The 20,235-nt window shown below is 47.0% G+C and overlaps 1 protein-coding gene across 1 annotated transcript in view; it reads left to right on the forward strand.

The window, feature by feature from the left end:
* The window catches only part of MEGF11 (multiple EGF-like-domains 11), a 345,864-nt gene that overhangs the window by 246,611 nt on the left and 79,018 nt on the right, over positions 1 to 20,235 (forward strand). The window contains exons 5-6 of the mRNA XM_006886638.1: positions 12,072 to 12,318; positions 12,728 to 12,848. Coding sequence (XP_006886700.1) covers positions 12,072 to 12,318; positions 12,728 to 12,848 — 368 coding nt within the window. The remainder of the gene's footprint in view (positions 1 to 12,071; positions 12,319 to 12,727; positions 12,849 to 20,235) is intronic.

Consider the following 20,235-nt stretch of genomic DNA (forward strand, 5'->3'; position numbering starts at 1 on the left):
GAGGCACAAACACACACCTGTACACAGAGGTGGGGTTATTTGCATTTTAATAGGGGATCCCTGAAGACCCAGAGGAGTGGAGGTGTAGAAGTGCTGGAATATCCAGCAGCCCAGGGCCCTGGTGCTTTCCAGGTTCATCCATCCTTGGGGAGATGCAGGCCTGATAAAGTTGTGTGGCTGAGTCTCCCCTCTCCCTTCTACTATTTTGATGGAGGGCTGTCTCATTAAAATGGACCTGGTTGCCTTGGGGATGGGAAAGACTTTTGAAGGCTGTGGCAGCAGAGATGAGGAAAGTAATGAGCTGAAGCAGCTGCCTTCGCTCAGGCCTTTTTAATGTGCCCTCTGGCTTCATTGCCTCCGCCCACCCGGCTACCCCAGACCCTGCCTGCCCCAGGCCTCTCGATCCCACCCTGAAAATGGAGTGTGCTCCTCTGTCCTTGCTGCCCGCAACAGCTTCCCCAGTGGCCCTCTACTTACCCCCTGCTCTGAGGGGTCAGGATTTCCTGTTTCTCAATTTCTAACACAGTTGTTAGCATTTTGCCCCAGATATATAATAACTGACAGCGAGTAGATTCAAACTCAGAACAACTCAACAGGATTAGGTTTCTGAGGCTGAAAATCTTGACAGAAGCAGACAGCTTCATGTTTCTCCTGTGGAGTGGCTGGTGGGTTCAACCTTTGTATATGTGGCCCAGTGCTTAATCAACTGCACCACTAGCATTTCTAGCCCAAAATTGCTGTTATTGTTGTGTACCATCTAGTCAGAACCTATCCATAGCTGACCCCCAGGCGGGTGTTCAGAGGCAGTTAATTGCTCAGGAGGAGATTGCCCATCCTTCTGCGAAGCAGCTGGTGGATTCGAACAGCCTTCAGAATTAAAGCACAGATTCTTGCAAAATAAAACTAAAGCAGAAAAAAATACCATTGCTATGGAGCCAGAATCGACTCAGAGCTGGCCCTCCAGCAGGTTTTCTGAGGCTGTAAATCTCATGGGATGAGACTGTCTATCTTTCTCCAGTGGAGCTACTGGTGGATTCGAACTGGCAGAGAGGCACAGCTTTTAGGAGAGCACCGCTTTTAGTTAGGAGAACAATTCCCTGCAGACTATGCCACCAGAGAGCACATAACAAGGCTCGGTAACTGTTTGTTTGAATGCATGACTTAAGTCACCTTCATTTCCCAAAAAGCTGCTGTGGGATGGAAAGAGCCCTAGACCGACAACAACCATCTAGCTTTGAATCCAACTCTACTGTTCATTAGCTGTGTGGCCACAGACGAGTCACTCAGCTTCTCTGGCCCTGGATTTCCCAGCTGTAAACTGTGGAGGGGCCTAAGATGACCTCTGAAAACTAGGAGTAAAAAAGACTCAGCCCTGCCTTTTACAATCAGGGATGATTCTGCTCCCAAAGCACATTCTTCACTGTCTTAACTGCTTGACAAACAGCCTTGATGGCCTGGTGGTAAGGTCGGTGGTTCGAATCTAACAGCCCCTTCTCAGGAGAGAAATGGGCAGTCCCCTCCCATAAAGATTTACAGCCTCGAGACCCGGTTGGAAAGTCACTGAGTCAGAACTGACTCCTTGGCAGTAGGTAACATCCCCCTCCCACCAGCAGTGGGATAGTTTTGTTCCTAAAGAATCCTAGTGACACAATGGATTAAGCATTGAGCTGCTGACCAAGAACTCCCTAGTTTGAACCTGCCAGACAGTCCATGAGCAAATCTGAGGAGAGAAATGAGGCACTCTACTTCCATAAGCATTTACAGCCTTGGAAACCTTATGAGGCTCTGTCCTCTAGGGGCACTGGGAGTTGTACTTCACTGGAAAGCAATGGGTTAAAGACATTTTTGGTTGTCACAACTGGAAGCAAGGGTTGCTACTGACATCTGGTGGATGGGCAGAGGTCAGGGATGTTGTTAAATATCGGCCAGTGCAGAGGACAGCCTCCACAGCCAGGCAATGTCCCGCTCAAAAAGTCAGTAGTGCTGAGATTGAGAAATCCTGAGCTAGTTAGTGTCCTCGCCCTCAGTTTCCTCCCTTGAGAAACAGGACACATAACCCCACCTCACATGGCTTCCCTTACATTTCCTTTGAAGCAAGGCAAGGGGATGAGTAAATACAATGAAATATTCCCACTTATGAAGAGGACTAAATGAAATAACCCGAGGGGATGCAGCTGACTCACAGAAGACATAGTAGGAGCCCTGGTGGTGCAGTGATTTAGCACTCAGCTGCTAACCGAACGTCAGCAGTTCAATCCCACCAACCACTTTGTGAGAGAAATTGTAATTCTGCAAGGATTCCAGGCTTGGGTATCCTTACAGGGTGTTTCCTCCTCATAGAAGGTTTAATGATTTGGAGTCAGCTCAGCAGCAACGGGTTTGCTTCTTTGGTTTGGAGCCTTTCTGGCGCGGTGGATTAAATACGGGGCTGCTAAACGAGCTTGGAAGCAGGAGTGGCATCCACTTCTGAAAGAACTTGCCTTCAGAAACTCTGTGAACTTAGAGAAATGATGAAGATGAAAGATATACAGGTGTTCAGGCCTTTTCATTCAAAGGGTCGCTATGAGTCATCTACGAGTCAACAGCACTTAACAACAATAAATAACAGTTTAAAGTTCCAGTCCTTGGAAAGTGACACCACGCTGAGAGAAGTGGAAGGTCAGAGAAGAAAAGAAGATGCGCAACACGATGGATTGATACAGTGACTGTAGCAATGGGCTTGAGCATGTCTTGGATTGTGGGGATGGCATAGGATGGGGCAAGGGTTAGATCTGTTGTCCATAGAATTGCTGTGAGTCATAGAGGGAGCTCTGTTGGCCCAGTGGATAGAAAGTGATTCTACCAAGCCAAAGGTCGATGATTTTAATCTGCAGCCCTCAGGCCTGATTTTAATTATTTTTAGTCAAACATTCTTCTAAGTGGTATAGTACTGGTCTGTCAAATTGCTGTACAGAGGTAACTTGTGGTTGCTGTGATGCTAACCACTGTGATACTGATGTGTCAAATGTGATAATGGTTACCCATGGTGGACGGTGTTTGGTGGAGCTCAATGATTAAAACAGGCTTGGAAGCAGGAGTGGCATCCATTTCCAAAATAGCTTGTCTCCAGAAACTCTATGAACATGGAGAAACGATGAAACTTATACAGATGTTCAAGTCTTTCGTTCTTAGAATCGCTATGAGTCTTCTACAACTCAACGCACTTAACAACAATCAGAAGTCCATCAGTTCACATCTGTCAGCTGCTTCTGTAAAGATTTACAGCCTTGGAAAGCCTACAGGGTGGCTCTTTTCTGACCAGTAGGTCTCTCTCAGTATCTATCAGTTCAAAGAATCAATTCAGGGGCTAGAGATGTCGTGCAGGCTTCACTTCCCAGAGCTGCTGTGGAGCCCAGCCCCCCTCAGTGGTTTAAGGGAGATATAGATAACATGGCTAAACAACACAAGTGTAATAAATAGATCACTAAGAGCTAATGATACATCATTATAATCCTGTGCTGTCAGCATCTTCCAAGCTTAGGGACTGTGTCAGGAGATTTGGGTTTTAATCTATGGCACATTGGTCTATTAATATTTAATTCCAGCAATCTAACTGTTGAGAAGATAGGGGGCTGGGTGTAGGCTTAGCTCGGAACTGAGAAACCACCTCGAATTTCCCTTTTCCACATAGGATTTTCCCACCACTGTTCCCTCTGATGTTTTTCCCAACCAAGGCATTTTAGCAACAGGGCATAGACTCACACCACATCAGGACCAAAAAAGACTCTGTCCTTGCTTCTCAGTGAGGACACCACGTGGAGGGCACAGATCTTCAGTGCACGACTGTCCCTGGTCATTGTGACAACCCCGCCCCTCAACCGCCACATGTCCTGTTGGGGAGGATCACCAACTCCTGATTGGTTTTGCCCGGGAACGGGAGGTGGTAGTGGAGCGGCCCCCGGTGCTGAGAACATACCTGTGCTTTTAGTGGAGCAAGTGGGTTGACAAATGGCCTCTTTCACTGGGAAGGCACTTTATTTATCAGCTGCAATGGCTTCGGGCGGCTGCTGCTCCATCTCTGCCACGGTGCCTGCCGCTTTGTTAGCCCAGAAGTTGTCCCGTGACCCGATGGCTCCCCTGCGTCTTCTAGGGGTGGGGTGGAGGATGTGGAGGCCACGCTGCTTTCTTGAGAGGTGTGCAGACTGTGCCTCATCATTGCATCACTGGGGGTAAGGAGACGTGGCTTGCCACAGGCCACGGTATAGGCCAGAGCTGAAGATCAGTGGCTTCCAGGCCCATTTCTACCCTCTGAGCCTTCTTACTTCAGTGGGCTGCTCTTCATTGCTGAGCCTCAGGGTTCCCATCTATGAAATGGGATGAACTATCTAACTCCCAGACCGTTCTGGCCCAGGTGCCCTCCTGCCGATTATCCCTGAAACCCATGAGAACAGAGATCATGAGGAGGATAGTGGTTCTCACCTGGGAGCTTCCTGAAAAGACCTGCCTAGGCCCAACTCCAGACCAGAATGCCTGGGGTTATTCTAATGAGCATCTAAGAAGTGAATTTCCATAAGTAGATAAGAAGAGCTCTTTGGACACTTGAGAGATCTGGCTAGCCCTTCTCAGCACTACGTTTGCCCACCCCCAAACTAGGAAGTGTTCAAGTCTAATAGGGCTGAGGAAACACAGGGACCTAAGCTTGTGTGATTTCAAAAAAACAGTAGTTTGATTAAATTGTTTTTCTCGAAGAGAAAAAATAGCAAAGGGAGGGGAACCCTAAGCATTTTTAGTTGTTTATGTCTATAAACATACTTGGACCAAGAGACAGTTGTCAGAACAGAGCAAGGAAACACTGCATGGTTCAAAATTTAGGGAGCTCTGGTAGCCTAGTGGCAAGAAGCTGCACTGCAATCCCAGAGATATGTGGTTCGAGTCCACCAGATGCTCTGCTAAAGAAGGAGGGGCAGTCTCCTCCTATATCAGATCCATTTGATGGTACACACATAAAATTGGGAAGGGTGTACACCAGGCATGTGTCCTATCTCCATTTTGAGTTTATATGTGGAACAAATCATCTGGGAGTCTGGGCTCTATGAAGAGGAATGCAGCATCAGAATAGGAGGAAGACTCATCAACAAACCTGTGTTATGCAGATGACGCAACCTGTCTTGCTGAAACTGAGGAAGACCTGAAACACTTACTGTGGAAGGTCAAGGATGGTAGTCTTCAATATGGATTGAGGCTCAACATCAAGAAAACAAAGATTCTCATCCGGACATGTTGCAAAAGGGACTAGTCCTTGGAGAAGAATGTCATGCTTGGGAGGGTGGAGGAACAGCGCAGGAGAGGAAGACCCTCTATGAGGTGGATTGATTCAGTGACTTTTCTCCAATACCACAGCTCAAAGGCATCAGTTCTCCTTCTACCATCCCTAGTCATTCTCCAGCTCTCTGACACATTACAAGTAATTGCAAAGACTATGGCCTCTATCAGGTGCACCTTAGTCCCCAGAGTGATATTATTGCTCTTCAGTACTTTGGAGAGGTCTCTAACAGCAGACTTACCCATCACAATATATCTTTTAATTTCCTGGCTGCTGGTGCCAAGAGTGTTAACTGTGGAGCCAAGCAAACTAAAGCTGTGAACAGTCTCAAACTCTTCATCGTCTATCATGATACTACTGATTGGCCCAGTGGTGAGGATCTTTGTTTTCTTTATATTGAGCCTCAACTAAAAAGAATAAAATTCTGGAAATATGGTCAAGTTGTAGGAAACCTGGGGCCACCATCCTTGTATAAACCAATTCCTGAGTAAAGCATTTGGAAAATGAACCTCTGTGTTCTCATCTCTTTGTGGATTATCCAAAGTACCTGCTAAAGCCCAAGCTGACAGCCAGCTTCTGACATTCTCCCCATTCTTTCATGTCCAACAAGATAGTCGCAGTTTAAAAGTTTAGACTCCCCGTCACTCCCTAGCTGTGTGACTTTGTGCAAGTTACTGAACCTCTCTAAACCTCTGTTTCCTCATCTGCAAAATGGGTTAATAATAACCCTCCCTGCAAATGGGCTGTAGTGATAATTAAATGAAGAAGTGCAGTTTATGCCTTTACAGCATTGCTTGGTATTTCTCTCTCAACCATTGTTACAAATTTCAAAGTGTTTCAAGCCCAATTACACGATGATACCACAAGGGCCAAGGCAGGTGAGCCAGAGGTGCATCAGACCTGAAGCAATTTTTTGTTGTATACCATCACCCTCCAGCAGGTTTTCAGAGGCAGTTTATATACACAGAAGGAGATTGCCTATCTTTCTCCCATGGAGCAGCTGGTGGATTCGAACCTTATGCCTTTGAGATGGCAGCACAACTCCTTTCTACTAGGCAACCAGTGCTCCCTGGTGTGTTTAGCAGATAGATTATAGAGTAAGGAAAGGCAGTCATGAGTTATCTACCTTAAAAGATGAGAACCAGCCAGGTCACACAGCTCTGCGTGCCCCTTCACCTCTCACTTCTGCCCAGAGAAGATTCGCCCTCTTGAAAAATCAACCAAAGCCAAATGTAATTAGGAAGGAGAGTCAGTGACGGAAGAGGGGGAGTGACATTCCAAGGCCAAATTGGAAAGAATTTGCGATTATCTGTGGAAGAAGGCAAAGTCCTGTTATAATTACAATGATGATAGTTTTTATTCACCTTCAGCAGAGGAGATAATTGACTCGCTGCAGCGCTGCCTCATTTCTCTGTCACTGCTGGGGAATGAGGTGTTTTTAAGTGGATTTTCTAGATAACTGAAGCTTATCCCCATGAACCCTAACATTATTTTTTCATTTAATCACACGAGGGAGGAATTTCTCTGGACTGGATTACACACTTCCCTGATTCCTTAATCAGGACATTCTAAATTGAATGTAACTCCTTCTTATCAATTTGGATATGAGGGGCTATTTACCCTTTTATTAATGACTCCAAGTGGCTTTGCTTTTAACGTTTACTTTTTTCCCTCTTTATTTCCATGGTTCCTTACTATGGCATAGTCTTTCTGGTACATTTTAGTATTTGCCCCCTCACCAAAAAACAAAAAAGACTCCACATATATACACATGTAGACACAAACACATACACACATTCACACACCAGTATATGACCTGAGAAACTAGATTGTCAGCCTTAGTAAAACTGTATTTACATTAAAAGTAAATAAGTTTCCTAAACAAACAAACAAAACCCCCTGTTGTCATTGAGTCAATTCTGACTCTTTGCAGCTCTGAACAGAGAACTGTCTCGTAGGCTGAAAGTGGCACAGGATGGGGCAGGGTTCAGGTTGGCTGTTCATAGGGTCGCTGAGAGTCATTAACAAATTGACAACACCTAACAACAACAACAGTCTTTCCAGAAGCAGTTTGCCCCACCTTCCCCACCACAGAGCACCTGGTAGGCTGGAACAACCAACCTTTTTGTTGGTATCGCTAACTACTGGGCCATTAGATCTCCTCAGGTTCCCTTCTCTCTTTCACTGAAGATCCAAGTCATACCTGATACTTCAGGGCTTTCCATGGCTGTAAATCCCCAAGGAAAGATGTGTACGGAATATTGCGACTACTCCCCTAAACCACTAATTCTGAGCCAAACTTACGTTAGAGCTGAATTGGGCTAAAATGATGATCACTGTTTTCTATTAACTACCTTCAAGGGTGTCCTTCCTTCTTGCCACTCTGATGTCGGTGGCCTGGAGGCGTATGAGATCCAGCAGCTCAGCTTCTCTTACTCCCACTGCTAAGTGGTTTACCCAGCTAGTAGGAGCCTGAGAGTACGGACAGTAGCCCTGCATATCTGTGAACACTTACACTGAGGGACTTTCCTTCCTGGGTTTGAATGCCAGCAGAGTGACTTTGAACTGCCGGAGAAACGTGGTCCCTGGACTGGCAGTACAACTGTCTGTAAACATCACCAGAGCTCTCCAAATCAGTGTCTAAAGTGAACTTCGTTCTCTACTCCCAGATTGTCCTCTGGATATTATAGCTTCCGAAAGAATGGGGCACCAATATCCACCCATCTATCTCAGCCAGAGCTGGGTTTACATTTGTCACTCTCATCCCTTTCTCCCCCCTCCCCAGCACCCCATCAATCCCCAAGCCCTTGCTGATTCTACCTCATAAATAGAGCTGGAATCTCTCCATTTCTCTCCATCCTCAATGCTACTACCCTAGTCAAGGCTGCCACCATTTCTTTCCTATTACAAGAGTGTCCTGGCCCTCCCTCTTCCTCACCCCCAACTCTGTCTCTTTGCCTTCCAGTCTCTTTTCACCAGAGTCATCTTTCCATGACCGTGCCTGCTTTTAGCAGTTCTCTGCTTAAAATGCATTCAGAGGTCCCCTGTATGAAGTCTACACCACTTAACATAACTCACAGACACCCTAGGACCTGGGTGCCCTGCTCAGGAGTCGGCCTCACTCATATCATGTTCAGCCTTAAAGTTTAAGCTCGAGACATACTTTTTTTTTTTTCTCTCAAACATCATACTTTCCTAACCTCTAACCATGTTGTTATGTACCTTCAAATCGGAACTGACTCATAGATGACCTTCCAGCAGGTTTTCAGAGGCAGTAAATGACGCAGGAGGAGACAGCCCTTCATCCGCGGAGCAGCTGGTGGATTCAAACTGCATTGGGTTGGCAGTACAGGTCCTCACCACTAGGCCACCAGAGCTCCTTACGCCCAGACCGGTCCTCCACTATCATGGCTTTCTCTTGCCTTTTCTGAGGATGCCTTTCCTTCTTCAGGATATCTTCCCTAATCTCCCTTCTTGTTTGGGGTTGGGCCCACTCATGCACTTCTGTAACAGCCGAAACAACTCCTGTCACAGCGCTCACACTGTTTGCCCTCAATGCTGCTCCAGCATCTCTGTCCTCACTAGAGGAGGGAAGGAGGCTTTCTGATCAGTTCCAACTCACAGGGTTCCCATGTGTGTCAGAGTAGAATGTGTGTATAGGGTTCCCAGGGGATGATTTGGGGCGGGGGGAGTTGGTCACCAGGTCTTTCTTTTGAGGCACCTTGGAGTGGATTCAAACTTCCAGCTTTTCAGTTAGCAGCCAAGTATGTTGACTGTTTCCATTGTCCAAAGACTAACTGAATGAATGAGTGGAAGAATGAATGCCCCCACGTCACGTCTCATCAAGTCCAAGTGCGTAGATGTTATGACAGTATTCCAACTTAGTAGTGACACAGCTTTGTTGCCCACAGGCTTTTGGCCTTAACCAGGAGAGAATGGACACCACCCCTGAGACGTGAAGTGTGACTGTATGCCCTCGAATGCACCAGAGAGAGGCAAGCTGGATTTGGACTCTAAGACTGTGGTGTGAAGTCACCACGGTCTCAGAGCAGTAACTGGAATCCTAGTGAATGAAAGGAATCCTTGTTCTGGATTCTCAGGTTGTTAGCAATGATGAGCTGAGAACGGAAGCTCAGCCTTCATAGTGTCCCTGCCAGTGTGCTTTTACAACTGTCACTCTGTCCCTGTTGTTGTTATAGTTGTTAGGTGCTGTCAAGTTGGGTATGACTCATAGTAGCCCTGTGAATCCTGTCTTGTCCTGTGCCATTCTAATCTAATCATCTAAGACATACTTGGGCACATTGCCGCAGTCACTGTGTCCATCCATCTTATCGCAGTCTTGCAGTCCTTCTCTGATCGTCCACCTTTTCTAGAATGATGGCCCTCTCCAAGGACCGGTCCCTCCTAACAACATGTCCAAAGTATGTGAGATGAAGCTTCATCATCCTCACCTCTAAGGAGCACTCTGATTGGACTTTTTCCAAGACATATCTGTTGTTTTTTTTTTTTGCTTAATTCCGCCCTCCCCCCACTTGTAACCATCCTGTAGAAAGTGCCCCAGTGTGTACAATGAAGTAAGCTGAAATTAGAAGACCTGGGGTTACTCTTGACTTTGACATTGGGCAATTATTTAATCTCGCCAACCCTTTATTTCTTCATCTCCAAAGTGGAGAAATAATAAAAACCTAACTCATAGGATTATTATGGGAATTAAATTTTGATAATGTATATAAAACTTCTAGAATAGTATCTACTACATAGCATGCATTTAAAATAGGATTATAGTCATTATTACAATAGAGCTTTATAAGAAATACTTTGTACTTATGTTAGTTTAACCACGTCTCTTTGACAGCAAGTTTTCCCATTCACTCAAACTGTCGCAGAGAGAGGGTGAGGTGGAAAACCCTGGACTGTGGTCTACTTACTAAGTCAATCTCTTTCAATGTGGGTGGATTTTGTAAGGCAGAGACTCACTGAGAACCTGGAAATTCAAGTTGTGAATAATTGAAATGAAGGTGAAGAAGGAGTAAACCATGACACAATGTTTGAGATTGCACATCTAGAATAGTTCTGTCTACTAAATTATAGTGGACACCTTCCACTAGCCAGTTGACATTGGCCAGCTAGTGGAAGGGACATAGGGGGAAGCTGATGGAGTGACCCCTCCACCAACACTTTTGACTCCCACAAAAATCTCACACATTTACTGGCTATTTTTGAGCCCTGTGCTCTTTTATAGACCCAACACTTGATTGCCACAGTATCTTCACTTACATAGAATCTACCCCACCATGCCTTCCCCACCTGCTCTTCCCCATGCTCTTTCCTCTCTGAATGTCTAAATCACTGGAACATGAAAGTCCAGTCATTGGTCATCTGCATGTCTTCAAGCAGTGGGGTAACTTGCCATCTGGCTTTGCCCAGGTCTGAGGACTTTCCCAAAATGTGGCTCTTTCAGTGGTAAAACCAAAGCAAACTTGGAGAAACTGGCATGACTAGTCACCCTTATCAGGCAGGCAAGAGAAATCCAGTTCAGGCACCTTCTTCTAGGAGTTCTTGGCTGGTGTTTTAGCAGGAAGCAATTTTTCCTTCCGTTTAACTGTCCAAGAATATTATTAGTATCAGGCTAGGCCTAAACTCCACACCTCGTTCCCACCCCCCAGTGCCAGTATATGAAGTTACTGGGAGAGGGCTTTTGTCATTGTGTGCTCTGTAGGCTTCGGGTGAGGGTCCTAGTAGGAAGTCAGTTCACCCTCCCAGATCTCTAAATGGGCCGTCTAGCCCCTTTCCTAAGTTGTAGAGTGTGGGATTCTGCAACGCCTGCTCAGATATCACTCCTTGAAACATTTAATTAAATGCAAAGTTCTTGAAGGCTGTCTGTCACCTCTGAGGGAAACATTTCTTTCTCCTGCTCCTTCTGAAGCTGGCTGGTTGGCATATAATGAAAGGGAACTGAAGATGAAGCAGCCTGGAGGTGGAGGCATTACAAGAAGGGGGGAGCAGGAGACAGAGATGGGAAGAATGACAAGGACCAGGAGCTAGGGAATTAGAAATACTCTCAGAGTGAGATGCAAGAAGTGAGAAAACCAGTGAGCATAGGGAAAAGAGAAAAGGGCCGAAAGAAGATGGGAACTGAGGCCGGACTGGAAGGGGCTCCAGTGGCATAGAGCATAGGGAGTTGTGTTGCTAACTGGAGGCAGTACTCACGGTCCGCGGTTCGAATACACCAGTAGCCCCAAAGGAGAAAGATGGACAATTTCGTGTGATTTACAACCTCTGAGGACCCATTGGAGGGTCAGCTCTGATGCTGATCCAAACCAATGGCAGTGAGCAGACTGGGGGCTACTGAGGAGGCTCCAAGAAGGCCCAATTGGACAAGAGGAGAGGAAGATCTGGGCAAAAAGGCCTGACCAGATTGAACAAAGACAACAGTCAAACCAGAGTAGTTTTATTTTTAGCAAAGATAAAGTGGAGGTAGACAGCCTGCGGCTGCAGAACTTCAATATAGGTTTTAGTGCAGCCCTTTGGTTAGGAGGAAATGGCCTAGAATGGGAGATGGGCTCTGAAGATGCTTTGAGGCCTCTCTGTATCTTGGCGATTTTAGGGTGTTGTGGTGGAAGAAGAAATAACGAAATCCAGGGTAGCCCCCAAGCCTTTCTTTAATCCAAGTTGTTATAATGATGCAGGAATGTGAAGACCGCATAAGCATTGGTTGAGTCATCTTCCCAAGTCTTCTCCACAGCCCTGACTGTCTCCTCCCTTACAGGCTGCGACAGTGACCACTGGGGCCCTCACTGCAGCAACCGGTGCCAGTGCCAGAACGGCGCCCTCTGCAACCCCATCACGGGCGCCTGCGTGTGCGCCGCCGGGTTCCGCGGCTGGCGCTGCGAGGAGCTCTGCGCACCCGGAACGCACGGCAAGGGCTGCCAGCTCCCGTGCCAGTGTCGCCACGGCGCCAGCTGCGACCCCCGCACGGGCGAGTGCCTCTGCGCACCGGGTTACACCGGCGTTTAGTGAGTAAAAGGGCAGCAGGGCAGCGTCGGAATGGGTTGGGAGGGGCACCAGCCGGAAGAGTGGGGCCTGATTGGGGGGGAGGTCTGTGGGGGCGGAGCCTGAAGGGCGGGGTCAAGCAGGTGGGTGGGGTCAAGAAGGTGTCGCTGTTCCCACCTTTACTGAGTAACCTGGTTCCTGATTCCTTGCTGGTAGACAAGGTGATGGGCGCAGCAGTTTCCTATGTCCTGACTCCAAGGGGGACCCAGGCTAGTCTCAGATCGCCACCCTCCAGGCCTAACACAGTCCCCACTGGCTGTGAACGCACTAATTCCTGGGGAACTTAGGAACACTGGAGCTGGCAGCCCTGAGGTCCTGCCCCTGCCTCACTTGAATGCTGTCCTTTCTAACACTTTGATTTCCCCCATGCAGCTGCGAGGAGCTGTGCCCGCCTGGGAGCCATGGGGCTCACTGTGAGCTGCGCTGTCCCTGCCAAAATGGGGGCACCTGCCACCACATCACTGGTGAATGCGCCTGCCACCCCGGCTGGACGGTAGGTGGGCCGGCAGGAGCTGGGTGTGCACATGCCTCGTGGAGGGCTAGCTTTCTCTCCCACTGCGATTTCTCTCCTTCCTTTGTGGTCACAGGGCATCCTTAGACACTGCTAGTAGTGCCATGAGCACAGCTTAGAATCCCAGATCTGTCATCTAAGTGCTTTGTGTCCTGAGACGAGTTACTTAATGTCTCTGGAACTGTAGGTCTTCATGTAAAAGGAGTTGAATTTTTCCCAAAAGATTTGGCTCTATTTTGGTCAGGAGGACTGACATGAGCTGCTGTGGGCTCCGAGCCCAATGTGACAGAAAGGTCATAGCCAAGGCTTGGGGGAGAGAGGAGACAGCAGAGTATGGACTGTCTGAATTTCTAGAATTTATGAGCCTCGGTTTCTATGACACACGTACATGCTCTGCTTCTATGGATCCAGGATGAGGGAGGTTTTGTGGGCAAATCTGCCCTTTAACAAGTGCACCAGGTGATTCTGAAGCAGCTCGGGTCCTGTAACTGGAAGCAGCCCTTGTATTAAAGAAACTTATTACCATCCATTTGGTTCCACCTCACAGCTGGCCCTCCTGTGTATTTCCAAGGCTGTAAATCTTTAACACAAGGAGGAAACTGCCTATTTTTCTTTCATGAGGCAACTAGTGGATTCAAACCAGCAGAGAAGTACAAGCTCTGAATTAGCAGCTCTACTCTGTTGGCTATACCCCCAGAGTACCCTATTGTAGTAAGGAAGGATGGGATTTATAATCTCCCAGGCCTAAATTCAGCTCTCACATTGCTGCTGGCCCTGCACAAAAGCCCTCAACTACTTCGGTCATCTACTCCTTTACCTGCACAGCAGTAACCTCTGTAGTTGCTGGGATGCTCACAAGCAGTGCATGTCAGAGTGCTTTGCAAATGCTGAAGAGCTGTGCAGTTGCTGGTTTCGTATCCCTGGAGGCCACAGATGATCCACAAGCCTCATTTACGCTCCACCTGTCGTTGCCCCTGAATACACAGGCTCCTCAGAGGCAGCCAGTAGGCTGAGGCTGGCCTTCCTGGCCCAAACCCCTGCCTGTGAGTCTCTGTAACACACCCTATTTCTGGGGATGATTAGTGATACCACTGGCCACCTCCTAGGGGCCTGATGCTGCACAAAGCCAGAGGGGACAACGGCTGCTGAACCGGATATTTCAGGTGGCTGTGAATGCTGAGGTCACATGAGGCAGGCAGGAGCAACGCCTAGAGGACCCATCGACTCAATGCGCAGACTGTCAACATTTTTTAGAGCAGAAAAAGGTTTTGGGGAACAGCCGGGCCAGCTACCTCCAAGCCTGGCTGCACAGAAGCGGCCACCAGGGAAGTTGTTCAAGTTCCAATTCCCAGGTTTCTTGACCCAAGAACTTCTGGAACTCAGAAATTTCTATTTTTAATAAGCTCCCCCGATGACTCTGCAGGTCTGCATTTGAAAGTAATTGATCGAGGCTGTAGGATTTCCTTCAGAGTTTCACTAAACCCTCGAGGGTGGAGGTGGGACAGGGAGCTTAATAATTAGGGCTCTGGGCCCCCTTTCCTACTCCTCTATTTTAATTTATTTCCTCTATTGAGATTCTAGTATGATTTCACAGAAAAATGGGGCTTCCCATCTTTAAGCGCTGAGCTCCAGTGGTCTAGTAGAAAAGAGTTTCACTGTCAGCCCAAAAGAACACGTTTCGAATCCACCAGCTGCTCTGAGGGAGAAGGATGGACAATCTCCTCTCATGTGAAGACCTGCCTCTGAAGACCTGCTGGAGAGTCGGCTATGAGTTGGTTCTGACCTAGTGGCACTTCATAACAGTAACCCATCTTTAGGAGGCTTGGACATCAGTGGCTTGTCAATACCTTCCCTTCTCAGATGAGGAAACTGCAGCCCAGGGAGGGTAAGTGACCTCTCCAAGGTCACACACTGCAGATTGGTGTTGAGGTAGAGCTAGAATCCAACCTTGGTGTCTGTCTGTCTGCGTCTTCTGAGGAGGACAGAGAGCTGCTTCCATCTCTCCATACCTGCCCTTTTCCTCTAAGGTATTCTCAGGAGAACCCCTCCCATCTCTAGTCAACTTCCAGAAATCCATCTCCAGACAGTGTGAGCCTCTGAGTCCTGGTGGCAGAGCAGGGAGATGGGGTTGGAATGGGGTGGGGAGAGAGCAAGGCTGGAGGCCTACTCTGAGTGTGTAGGGTCGTAGGATTGACTGAGGTGAGGGAGCCTGGTGCCCAGGAAGGGGCAGGAGAAGCCGGCACATGGGGAATTTATTTTTTTCCCCTCCCACAATGCCGTTCAGTCAAAACCGACTCATGGTTGACCCTCCAGTGTGTTTCTGAGGCTGTAAATTAAATCTCAAGGAAGACTTTTCCCAGTTGGGGCAGCTGTTGGATCCAGAACACCAAGAGGGAGAGTGTATTGTCCTGAGTACTTGTATAGTCTCCCTCTCCCTCAAATCTCTGCTCGATTGCTGTTTAACTCAGACATCTGCCTTTCTCTCGACCCAGTGTCGTAGCCTTGATATTTCAGAAGCCCCCTGTACACACTAAACCATTTATTCTTTCAGATGACAGGAAACTCTTGTCGATAGAAACCTTTGGATTTGAGGACTTTATGTTTTTAATTTTATTATAGACAATAGCGTTTCTATTTTTGACACAGCATTTAACTTGCAGATTTGTATGAATTATTAATACCCCTTGTGCTCGCAGAGTCATGCGATAATGAAGCTGCAGTTCGAGCCTGAGGCTCCTCCCAGGGACAGCTGGGGCCAAGGAGAAGGCGGGGGGCGGGGGGGGGAGAAGGTCACTCTTGATCATCCTCCATTGCCTCCTTTGTACCTGAGTCCCATCCATGCATTCTCCCAACTCTGAGCTCTAAAGCATATGATTGATACACACCCTATCAGCGGCCCACCCAGAAGACAGAGAGACTCACAGAGCTGGAGAAGAGGAACTCTGACCTGTAAGACTCCTCAGGGACTCCTGACCCCCAAATTCACAATTCGTGCACAGCTGAGGTGGGCCCTTCCGGGAGGGGACTTTACAGAGAGCCCGAGAATTTGCTGCTTTTTTTTTTTCTAAACACTGATCTATTTCGTGGAGCCTGGTGGCCTAGTCCATAGAGAACTGCACTGCTAACCAAAAGGCAGTGCTGCTCTGGCTGTTCGGATCCACCAGTGACTCTTTGGGAGAAAGATGGACAGTCTTCTCCTGTGCATTTTGCAGTTGTGAAGACCCAATAGAGGGCCTGCTATTAGTGAATTCCAACTCAACAGCAATGAGAGATTACCTTTCAAAAGAGAGAAACCAGTAGTAGTTTGATGAGAATGGGCACTGCGGGACAGAAGGGGAGACCGGAAGTGATGTGTGTGACTAAGAGTTCCCAGTCTTGATGGTGGGAGCTAGATATGGTGTGTACACACACCCACACCCACCCAAAGGGTATGAATGAAGGAGAGGGTGGAAGGGATGGGAAGTAGGGTCAAGCAATGGTATTTGTAGCTGAGCTTGTAGACTCATAGGTGATTGTATGGGATGACTGTGTGATTCTGATTCCTGGAACTCCGAGCCAAGGCCTGTGGCCTGGACCGCCTCCCAGTGCCCGCCTCGACCCTGCATTGTTTATTGAGGGCATCCGTACTGTCTAGGGACATGTGATAATTAGAAAAGCCTTCAGATGTTTGGAGAGGTTTAGTTGTCTCTTCTCCAGGCAAATTGGCTTGACTTGAAGTCCTTTCACCACTTGGCCTTCTTTTTTTGTGCTCCAGTTAGCCAGGGCCCCTCTCAAAGTGTGACTGGTTTCCAGATTTGACAAAATCATTCGGTTCACCATTTTTTTTTTTGCATAAAATATGCCTCTGCTAATAATGAGCCCATGCACACGATGCACATAACGGGCACGGGAAACTAATGAGTCGAGGGGGTTACGTGGTTTGCAAAAAAAGGTTTGAAAAATAAGATCCTGAATGAACAGGGTATCACCTCAGCCTCATCTCCAGTGTCACTCAGCTCCAGATCCCATCACAAGGAGAGATGCAGACTCAGTTGACCACAGCCATCAGGCCACTGTTCCCTCTTCAGCTGACACTTTCCTGCTGACTCTCTCCCCCTGTTTCTTCTTTACAAGGCTGCTCTTCCATCCACATTAGGAGGGTGCTTATCTGATCATCTCAGTCCCAGGTTCTACCAGGTTCCAGCTGCATTCTGCCTCAGGGAGTGTCAACGTGGGTCTAATGAATAATAATTAAGTGCTCTCTCTTCAAGGCACCGGTTCTTCACATCTCCATTCTCACTTAATCTTTATGACTACTGGAAGACAGGATTAACCACTCCACTTGATAGCACTGGGTTTGGCCTTGGTTTGTCTTTTTTTGTTTGGGTTTTGAGCCCTGGTGGCACCATTGGTTAAGCATTGAGCTGCTAAATGAAAGGTCAGTGGTTCAAAACTACTTTTTCTGGAGAGGGAGATGTGGCAGTCTGGTCCCATAAAGCTTGATAGCCTGGGCAGGGGGTGGGGTGGGGGATCTATCAGGCTGTTCTGCTCAGTCCTTCAGCATTGTTATAAATCAAAACCTGATGGACAGAGGTGACTAAGGAGAAGTTAGGGGATCCCAAGTGTAGATACTTGTCCACTTGTCAGAAAAGTTTCAAGGATGCTTGATTTCTCCAGGCAATACTGGAAAGAAGCATTATATGCTTCAGGCATCCCTACTGGCCTCTTAGGGGTCCTGAAAGAAGCCTTAGTGACATGGAGAAGAGACATCTGCATCGTGTGTGTGTGTGTGTGTGTGTGTGTGTGTGTGTGTGTGTGTGTGTGTGAGAAACCATTTTTTCAAGGTCCAAGTGCCTTTGTCCAGCCCAGGACTATAGTTGACTGACTCGGACAGAAGCCGGAAAGACTCCTCTGTTCCAGGAAACATCCTTAGAGCTCATGGGGAACAGTGAGACAGGCAGGGCCCCTGCCAAGCATGGGTACCCCAACCACCTCCAGGATGAGAAATTACCCTACTCTGAGCATGGACATGTTCTCTGTCCCTGTCCTCACAATCTCTTCATGGTGCTTGACTATGGTCTCTGACCCCGTCTATTCTTACTTCTCTGACACTCCCCGCCCCCACCAACACTTCTTCCAGACCCTGTGAGTAGAGAAGAAATTGGGGCTAAAGCCTGCTCCTTAATTCATTCCAAGTATGTTTGATGATCTTGATGGATAATTCTGGCCTGGCCGTATTTTCCTAAATAAACTACTCGCTCCCTCACTGTTAACAATTGCTTAATAATTGTGTGCCAAACTAATTGATTAATTGTGGGATAATCCTCAGTCTCCATAAAATAAATAATTACCTCTGAGTGAGAGGGAGGGTGAAGGGGCCACAAGAACAATGTCAGATTTCTGATTGATGAACTTTCAAAATTTAGAAACTGTTCTCAGTTTAGGATCAACCAGTTTAAGGACAACCCTTAATTGCCTTTTGTTGTTGTATTGTTATGTGCTGTTGAGTCAACTCCAACCCTATGTCCAACAGCTCTTAAACCTAGTCTACCTTGAGCCAATTTTGTTGTCTCAGACACACCTACCCCCATCACCCCATCACTGAATCAGTCCATCTCATCAAGGATCTTCCTCTCCTGCACCATCCCTTTACCCTTCAAAGAATTATGTCCCTCTCCGAGGACTGGTGTCTTTTTACAATATGCCAAAAGTATATCAGACAGAGCTTTAGAATCCTTGCCTCCAAAGAGCAGCCCGGTTTGACTCCTCCAGGATGAACCTGTTTGTTCTCTTAGTAGTCCATGGTATATTCAATACTCTTCTCCAGGGCCCCAACTCAAAGGCATCATTTCTTCTTGATTTTATCATCTCTAGTCACTGTCCAGCTTTCTGAAACTTAGCAAGTAATTGCAAAGACCATGACCTGGATCAGGTGCACCTTAGTCTCTAGACTGACATCGTTGCTCTTCAGCACTCTGGAGAGGTCCCTGACAGCAGATTTTCCCAGTGAAATTTGTCCTTTCATTTCCTGGCTGATGATACCAAGAATATTGATTGTGGAGCCAAGCAAGCTAAATTGCCTGTTAATGATACGTAGATTTGTCCTCACTTTAAAATGCTTGAATCAGCCCCTCAAAACTCATTGCCATTGAGTTGAAAGCAAGGTATAGCTGACTCTTAACTGCTTTCCCGAGGCTATAAATTACATTGGAAGAGACTGCCTGTCTTTCTCCCCAGGAGCCACTGGTGGATTCAACTGGCAGAGAGGCCCAACCTTGGGTTCACAGCACAACTCCTTACCAGCCAGGCCCCCGGAGTGCCCTGAACCAGTTTCTCCAAACACAAACTCTTCATCACAATCACCTTCACTTGTTGAATGTGCAGCTTTTAAATCACAGAAAAGGCTTCCAGGACCTTTCACACACCTATTTCAACATACTGACAAACTCGTAAAGACAGTTGAGAAAAGATCTTTTTCATTACCCCAGCACTGTATATCATTTCAAATGTTATACTAAAATTAAAAATAACTAACTAGATAGCTAAAACTCTCTGTTTAGAGTAGTACTCATCCAGGTTCACCAATTCCACTCCCCAAAGGTGGTTGGTGATGGTGGTAGTGTGTGCCATCGAAAATGAGTCATAGTAGCTGACTGACAGGTTTTCAGAAGCAGTAAATCCTTTGGGGGAGATTGTCCATCCTTCTCCCACAGAGCAGCTAGGGGATTCAAACTGCAGGACCTTGGGATTACAGCATGGTGTTTTACCGGTAGGCCACCAGAGTCCAGAGGTAGCTTATTTTAAAATCTTTTAGATGCCCCTCCATATTTCTATACAATATTAATTACTACTGTTCCCTGACTTTTCCCTTTTAAGCATTCATTGTCTATTGATTTCCTGCTGAGGAAGAATAGAGAGGTTCTCTCTCTCTCTCTCTCTGTATGTCTTACATGCACGCATACGCACGTGCGTGCACACAGTACTTTTCTCAACCTTCCCAATAGAGTTATATTACAATTTTTGTTTAAATAGTTCTTTATGTTAATATGACCTCATGTGTTTCATTAAGCAATTTATGTAATTTCTGACTGAACTTTTTAAATCCTCTCAGTGAGGTCAGACACATCAGGACATGTCTTGATTTAGGCTTTTTTTCATGTCAGGCCAGGCCTTTTGAACCCATTCTTATATCACAGTCTGAATGCTGCTTCCTAGGTCTGATTCCCAGGTGCCATCTTTAGGACGTCCTTTCGACTCTTGATTCTGTTGGATTCCCTGCTTCCCAGAAACTGTATTGTATTGGTTTTTGTGGGTGTTTTTTTGTAATTCCTTTTTTAAAAAAAGTTGTGGGGTTTTTTGTGTTGGTTTTTTTTTTTTCTTTTGGAAAAAA

The sequence above is a fragment of the Elephantulus edwardii genome, unplaced genomic scaffold (genome assembly GCF_000299155.1).
Source record: "Elephantulus edwardii isolate Elephantulus edwardi_28Jun2011 unplaced genomic scaffold, EleEdw1.0 scaffold00050, whole genome shotgun sequence".
NCBI lineage: Eukaryota > Metazoa > Chordata > Mammalia > Macroscelidea > Macroscelididae > Elephantulus > Elephantulus edwardii.